The sequence below is a fragment of the Aethalodelphis obliquidens genome, unplaced genomic scaffold (genome assembly GCF_003676395.1).
Source record: "Aethalodelphis obliquidens isolate GAN/ISIS:26980383/991018 unplaced genomic scaffold, ASM367639v1 scaffold6, whole genome shotgun sequence".
In the NCBI taxonomy this organism is placed as follows: Eukaryota; Metazoa; Chordata; class Mammalia; order Artiodactyla; family Delphinidae; genus Aethalodelphis; species Aethalodelphis obliquidens.
The window spans coordinates 33,041,016-33,049,350 of record NW_020837950.1 but is presented as its reverse complement, the minus strand read 5'-3'; the positions used below and the strand labels follow the sequence as shown (position 1 = coordinate 33,049,350).

At 45.1% G+C, this 8,335-nt stretch overlaps 1 protein-coding gene across 1 annotated transcript in view; it reads left to right on the top strand.

The window, feature by feature from the left end:
• Positions 1–4,020: 4,020 nt before the first annotated feature.
• CD38 (CD38 molecule) overlaps positions 4,021–8,335 on the top strand; it is a 40,378-nt gene continuing 36,063 nt past the window's right edge. The window contains exon 1 of the mRNA XM_027103300.1: positions 4,021–4,300. Within this exon, the coding sequence (XP_026959101.1) occupies positions 4,086–4,300 (215 nt within the window). The 5' untranslated portion in view covers positions 4,021–4,085. The remainder of the gene's footprint in view (positions 4,301–8,335) is intronic.

Genomic DNA, 8,335 nt, shown 5'->3' with positions numbered 1-8,335 from the left:
ATGTAAGTATGTATCTGTTAATCTGTAACAGTATGTATCTGTTAATCCCATACTCCTAATTCATCTCTCCCCCCTCCCTTTCCCCTTTGGTAACCATAAGTTTTGTTTTCTATGACTTAATTCCTGCAGACCTAGTCTCAAGCAAACCCTGGTCTAGTTGGAGAGGACACCTTGAAGAAATTCTCTGGTCTGGGTGATCCACACCAGAGCTTTTGGGTTCTGTATTGTCCCAGGAGAACCACTGGCATCTGTGTTCTTCTGCTAGGAAAGTGTACAACTTGGAGACCTAACTCAGTTTGGGGGCTCAGTGGGGTCAGGAAAGGCTTTCTGAGGAAGTCACATTGAAGGAGCTCAGCAGGGGTTGGGTAGGGGTGGGGAGGTAATGGCATCTGTGAAGGCCCAGCATCAGGGAAGAGCTTCGGTTGGTTGGAGACAGAGAGAAGGGCCCCAGGACTGGAGTGCCATAGGGGCTGGGGGGCGAGGTGCCCCTGGAGGCTGGAGGCTTCCATGCCTGCTTTCTGTGTCTAGAGCAAGCAGGAAGTTGGAGTGGGTAAAGTAACCAGAGTTAGGTTTCAAAAGCTACATCATCACAAAGCATGGCTTAAAAGAAGGAAACCCTCGCTGACTGGCTTCTCTTTAGCTTCCTGACCCCTTAACAACACGCTGGGAACCTCTGATGTCCCCACCCCATCCTCCCTCCTGGTCTCCTGAGCTGCACTGGCCCCACCCACTCTCAGCAGGTGACTTTCTCTATTCACTGAGAAGCAGTCAGAAGCGACTGGCCATCATCAAACAATCTAGAAACAATAAATGCTGGAGAGGGTGTGGAGAAAAGGAAACACTCTTGCACTGCTGGTGGGAATGTGAATTGGTACAGCCACTATGGAGAACAGTATGGAGGTTCCTTAAAAAACTACAAATAGAACTACCATATGACCCAGCAATCCCACTACTGGGCATATACCCTGAGAAAACCATAATTCAAAAAGAGTCATGCACCAAAATGTTCATTGCAGCTCTATTTACAATAGCCCAGAGATGGAAACAACCTAAGTGTCCATCATTGGATGAATGGATAAAGAAGTTGTGGCACATGTATACAATAGAATATTACTCAGCCATAAAAAGAAACGAAATTGAGCTATTTGTAATGAGGTGGATGGACCTAGAGTCTATCATACAGAGTGAAGTAAGTCAGAAAGAGAAAGACAAATACCGTATGCTAACAATATATATGGAATTTAAGGGAAAAAAATGTCATGAAGAACCTAGGGGTAAGACAGGAATAAAGACATAGACCTACTAGAGAATGGACTTGAGGACATAGGGAGTGGGAAGGGGAAGCTGTGACAAAGAGAGAGAGGCATGGACATATATACACTACCAAACATAAAATAGATAGCTAGGGGGAAGCAGCCGTATAGCACAGGGAGATCAGCGAGGTGCTTTGTGACCACCTAGAGGGGTGGGATAGGGAGGGTGGTAGGGAGGGAGACGCAAGAGGGAAGAGAGATGGGATCATATGTGTATGTAAAACTGATTCACTTTGTTATAAAGCAGAAACTAACACACCATTGTAAAGCAATTATACTCCAATAAAGATGTAAAAAAAAAAAAAAGCGACCATCCACACGTAGTTGCTGTCAGCAAATCCACCAGCCCTCCTCCCCCAAAGCTATGTCCTCCACCTTCCTTCCGTGAGGGCTGCAGCACCTGCCACACCAGCTCGTGCCTGGGATTCCTCTCACCTACATGCGAGCTCTTCTGCTCCAGCAATTTCCCCTCTCCTGCATTATCAGTTGTTGCCTGTCCACTGGGTTACCCTGTCATCCTACAAACATATTATACAGGTCTCTGCTCAATATCATGTCCTCAGTTCCTTTTGACAAAAAAGGCTCTTCCAAAAAAAGTCAACCAACTTACTGAAGCCACCTTCTCTTCTCACATATTCTCATCAACCTACTCACATCTGGCTTTGTCCTGGACATTCCTCTAAAACTGCTCTTGCCAACTGCACCAGTAACTCCCAAGTGGCCCTCCCTCTGGTGTCAGGGGTCTCTCTGCCCAGTTCTGTCTGCAGGAGCTCTCCTCATCTTTCTGATCTCTCTACACACATGCCCCATGGTGGAACCCTTTCCTTCTGTGTCCACAGACACTCTCTACATGATCTCATTTATCCCCTTGGCTTTAAAAACTAACTATATGAGAAAGGTTCCCATATTTATGTCTCCAGGGTTGACCCCTTGCCTGAATACCAGATATTTATACCCAATTAGCTACTCGATGTCTGCTCTTGGGGATCTAATAGGCATCTCAAACTTAACACCTCCAAAACCAAATTCTTTCTTCATGCCTTTTCCCCCAAACCAAATCTATTTCACCCCTAGTTCTCCCTTTGCTATACATGGCAATGCTGTCCTTTCTCTGGTCAGTTACTCAAGCCAAAATTCCTGAAATCATCTTAGACCCCTCTCTGGTAAACCCCACATCCAACTCATCGGTTAATGCCATTGCTTATGCTTTCAAACTACATCAAGAATCCAACTTCCTTTTTTCTTTGCTGCTTTTGTTACTACTCTCCTGGTTAAAGTCATCATAACTGGTCTCTATCTTTCTATCCTTGCTTTCTCACAATTTATTCTCAGTGCAGAAGCCAGATTGAGCCTTTAAAATGTCATGCCTGATCAAGTCACTCAGTGACCTTGAATAGGTTAAAAATAAAATTCACAGTCCAAAAAGTCCTATCTTGTCCTACAGGGCCATGGGTGACCTGGCCTCCTCCTACCCTCTGAACTTCTCTCCTGCTCTGCCTCCATTACTCTTGCACCCCAGCTCCAATGGCATCCTTGCTGCTCCTGGAACAGGCCAAGGGCTTTTCTGCCTTAGGGTATTTGCACCTGCTCTCCCCTCTGTCTGGAAATTGTTTGCCCCAGGAAGTCTCTTGGCTTGATCTTCCACTTGCCTTAGGTCTCTGCTGAAATGTCACAGATGCTCCTAGTGCTAGGAAACCTTGAGAGAGGTGATGCAGGGGGCATCTGGGAAAAGCTACTGGATTATTTGTTGAACCACTACTTTGAGTACTTACTGCATGACAGACACTTCCAAGCAACACCTCATGGATTACAAAACTGCATCCCCTCCACAGCCTCAGGGAGCAGGTAGGAATAGCTAACACTTAGTGAGTGCTTACCATGTGCCAGGCGAAACACTTCGTAAATATGAGCTCATTTAATCCTCATAACAGCCCCATGAAGTGAGTACTGCTATGGTGTCCACTTTACATCTGAAGCACAGAGAGGTCAAGTAACTTACCCCACATCACCCAGCCAGAGCTCAGTTTGAACCCATAGCTTAATCTGATGCCGATGGAGAGAAGGCATAAGGCTTAAGTAGAGCCTTTACAGGGGGCTGAGCAGGTATTCCTCAACGTTATAAGTAGAGGTAGAGCCTTCCTTTGCGGGCCGAAGGCATTGCATGTACACAGGTACGGAGGCAGACAGTCGCCTTGACACTGTCCAGGGAGCAGGTGTGGGTAAAGTGTAAAGTGCGGCTTGATAAAGGGAGCCGACTGATGACTGAGGAGTATAAGGCTGTACTCTGTCTGTTCTTTGAGTGCCTGTCAAGTAAGGTCAAAGTGGTGGCTCTCTGCTCAGAAGTCGGGAAGTGAACGGCTGTAGTAGGTGCTGAAGGCTTTGTTTTTTTTTTTTTTTTAACATCTTCATTGGAGTATAATTGCCTTACAATGGTGTGTTAGTTTCTGCTTTATAACAAGGTGAATCAGTTATACATATACATATGTTCCCATATCTTTTCCCTCTTGCGTCTCCCTCCCTCCCACCCTCCCTATCCCACCCCTCTAGGTGGTCTCGAAGGCTTTTTAAGACCTTGAAATCCTTGTTGGTCGAGCGACCGCGATCGAAGAACTTTGAAGGAGGGGATGGGGGTGGGAAAGGAAGCGGAGAAAAAGCAAGTGAGAGATAAAGGGGAAGTGCAGTTTCAGAACCGAGCTAGCTCTCTCCTCCCTGCCTGCCCAGCCTCCAGCAGCCTCTTCTCCAACTTCGCCCGGGCGACCCGCGTTGGAACCCATGGCCGACTCCAGACCCAAGAAAGCCAAGATCTGTCTCTGCATATTTCTATGTCTTCTGGTGGGGGGGATCATCGCGGTGGTGGTCGGAGTCCGGATGTGGCGCCACTCGTCCGAGCACATGAAGTGGAATGGGACGGGCAGCACTGCCCGTTTTCAAGAAATCGTCCTGGAGCGATGCTACAAGTACACCCAGTCGGTGCAGCCGGAGCTCAGGTGAGTCGGCGTCTTTGGCGCATGGCGGGGCACCGCGCGCGGTGGTGGCTGGGCACAGCTGGGCACAGCCGGACCGTGCGCTCCGAGTAGCCGTCAGGATTGCCTGAAACAAAGCATCGACTGTTCCGAGTCAGCTGAGAGCCCGCGGGGCAGTGCTGAGTAGGGAGTCCGGGCTCGCGAGTCCGAGCGCCAGTCCCCAGAGGTGCAGGCGGGCGGTGGCGAGCGCGCTGCTCCTTGGCCCTTGCGCTCAACTGGTGGACACTTGTCAGAGACGCCCGGAGCCCGGCCCCATTTGGGACTGCAGCCCCACTCGGCCAAGAAGCCGGGGAGTTGCTGGCGTTTCCTACATTTCATGGGGTTTGCGTTCGCCATCTCTGACCCAAAAGCGCCCCGGACAGTTACAGACACCTGGTGAAGTGGCTTGCGGAGCCTGAGGTGGGAGGATGGTGTCTGAAGGGCCCGATCACTGAAGTTAGTTTCATTCATTACTATAAAACAACATCCCGATTCTTTTCGTGCGCCCTGAAATGAATGTGACCACAGCATCCAATAACAAAGCAAAACAAAGCGGTAACAACTTAAAAAATTTTTAAAGATAAAACACACGGTAAAGCGCATCTGCTTAATGATTCCGTTCAGACCCTAGAAACACCACCCACATCAGTCTACGGAACTTTCCGGAAGGTTCCTCGGGCCCTCTCCCAGCTAGCTTCTAATCTCTCCCCATAGTGAAACGCTTTCTTGACTTCCATTCTCAGGGCTTGGTTTCACCCGGAAAACTCATTTTTCGAAGTTGTACATAAAGCAGAATAAGCTGGGAAGTAAAACGTTGCTTCTCAGGCTGCCAAAGGCGGACAGGGGAGCGGCGATTGTCATCTGTGTGCCTGAGATCAGTTCCGCCTCCAAACACCCGTGATCCCAGGGGATGAGCCCTGAGACGCACCAGGGAATTCCTAAATTTTATGTTTGTATCTGTTTTCTCTGACCCTAAAAAGCTTGGTTCCTAATAACATTAATATAATTATGTATTCGTTTTCATATATACAAATAATATGTATGTATGTATTATTATTATTACTAACAAAATATCTAAATGTCTTTATGGTTCTTTTTGTCCTTAGGATATAGGATACATCCACTAGTGATGAATAGTGATGTATAGAGCATGTACCACTGTCTGACACCTTATTAAAGGCATCCTTCTGGCTGTTGGGTTGAAAACAGATGGTAGTGGGGCAAGGGCAGAAGCATGGAGGCCATGGAGTTCTTGTAGCAGTTCAGGTGAGAGGTGATTGAGACTTGGATAGTGATGGATGGTGATGAGAAGGGGAAATATTCTGGTTACATTTTGAAAGTAGATTCCATGTGATTTGCTATGGACTTGTGTATGGGATGTTAGAGAAAAAGAAGAAACAAGATTTGTGGGCTGAGTTACCAGAAAAATGAATTTCCATTTATCAGAAAGGGAACTACTGGGATGAAGCAAGTTGGGAAAGGAAACACTGGTCTGGCTTTGTACATATTAGTTTTGCAATGTCCACTGACATTCAAGTGCAGATATTGAATAGGGAGCTGGTTTCTATGAGTCTAGGGTACTAGGGAGAGGTCTGGGCTGGAGATATAAATGAGGAAGTCAACTGTGCATAGAAATTCAAGCAGATGTTTTATAAGGAGGAAGTGTTAATTGTCTTATTCAAGTGATTCCGACTGGTTAAGTAAGACGAAAACTAAAAATTGACCAATGGATTGATGACTTTGACAAGATCAGTTTTAGAAGAGTGGTCATGGTGAAAGCCTGTCTGGAATGGATTCAAGAAAAAGGTGGGAAAAGAGAAATTGGAGACTGTACATAGACAGCTCTCGCCAGGGGTCTTGCTGGAAAGGAGAGCAGAAATAGTGTGCTGGTTGGATGGATAAGGAGGGATTCAAGATGGAAGAAATTGGGGTTTGAGAGCCAGTTTCTTTAAAGTCGACTGAGAAGAATGTTTCCTGGGCTTCCCTCGTGGTGCAGTGGTTAGGAATCTGCCTGCCAGGGCAGCAGACACGGGTTCGATCCCTGGTCCTGGAATATCCCACATGCTGCGGAGCAACTAAGCCCGTGTGCCACATCTACTAAGCCCGCATGCCACAGCTACTGAAGCCCGCGTGCCTAGAGCCCTTGCTCCACAATAAGGGAAGCCACCACAGTGAGAAGCCCGCACACCACAACGAAGAGTAGTTCCTGCTTGCAGCAACTAGAGAAAGCTCAACTAGAGAAAGCCTGCATGTGACAATGAAGACCCAATGCAGCCAAAAATAAAATAAGTAAATTTATATATATATATATATATATATATAAAGAATGCTTCTAGATTTCTACAGTTTCCTTAGGTCTTTGACAATTGTCCTACCAATATCAAATTCAGCAACATTTTTTTTTTACATCTTTATTGGAGTATAATTGCTTTACAATGGTATGTTAGTTTCAGCTTCACAACAAAATGAATCAGTTATATATATACATATGTTCCCATATCTCTTCCCGCTCGCATCTCCCTCCCTCCCACCCTCCCTATCCCACCCCTCCAGGTGGTCACAAAGCACCGAGCTGATCTCCCTGTGCTATGCGGCTGCTTCTCACTAGCTATCTACCTTACGTTTGGTAGTGTATATATGTCCATGCCTCTCTCTCGCTTTGTCACAGTTTACCCTTCCCCCTCCCCATAGCCTCAAGTCCATTCTCTAGTAAGTCTGTGTCTTTATTCCTGTTTCACCCCTAGGTTTTTCATAACATGTTTTTTTCCTTAAATTCCATATATATGTGTTAGCATACGGTATTTGTCTCTCTCTTTCTGACTTACTTCACTCTGTATGACAGACTCTAGGTCTATCCACCTCATTACAAATAGCTCAATTTCGTTTCTTTTTATGGCTGAGTAATATTCCATTGTATATATGTGCCACATCTTCTTTATCCATTCATCCGATGATGGACACTTAGGTTGTTTCCATCTCTGGGCTATTGTAAATAGAGCTGCAATGAACATTTTGGTACATGACTCTTTTTGAATTATGGTTTTCTCAGGGTATATGCCCAGTAGTGGGATTGCTGGGTCATATGGTAGTTCTATTTGTAGTTTTTTAAGGAACCTCCATACTGTTCTCCACAGTGGCTGTATCAATTTACATTCCCACCAACAGTGTAAGAGGGTTCCCTTTTCTCCACACCCTCTCCAGCATTTATTGTTTCTAGAGTTTTTGATGATGGCCATTCTGACTGGTGTGAGATGATATCTAATTGTAGTTTTGATTTGCATTTCTCTAATGATTAGTGATGTTGAGCATTCTTTCATGTGTTTGTTGGCAGTCTGTATATCTTCTTTGGAGAAATGTCTATTTAGGTCTTCTGCCCATTTTTGGATTGGGTTGTTTGTTTTTTTGTTATTAAGCTGCATGAGCTGCTTAGAAATTTTGGAGATTAATCCTTTGTCAGTCAGCAACATTTTTAAAGTGACTCACCTGGGTCATTTTTACCAAAAAATTCAACTTGGTTTTCATAGAAAACATGTTTTTTTCTTTTTCCACTTATCCAATTTATTTATGAACAATTTAATGAAAGCATATAATTAAAGCAAAAACAACAAGCATAAACATATTCAAGAATAGGTAAATAAACAACCAAGTAAGTGAAAATGAAAGTCCTTGGGGATACAGAGAGTAGCCTATTAATTGTGTAGAAGATAGGCAACTTGTACAGAGAGAACAGAAAGTGGTTCAGTTAAATACTGGTCAGTTAAGAGATTTTTTGCAATAAATGAACTTAGAAGTGGTCATGCTTTTTTTTTTTCTTTTTGCCATTAAAGATCTATTTCTTGCCTTAGACCTAGATCAGGTTAGAAAACAACCAGGACAACATTTTCTTTAAATGAGCTGTGGTGGAAAGAACAGATGCAAGATGGTGAGAACAAAACAGGAAACTGAATGAGAGATGAATCAAGAATTGTTTTCCTGTGTGTGTGTGTGTGTGTGTGTGTGTGTGTGTGTGTGTGTGTGTGT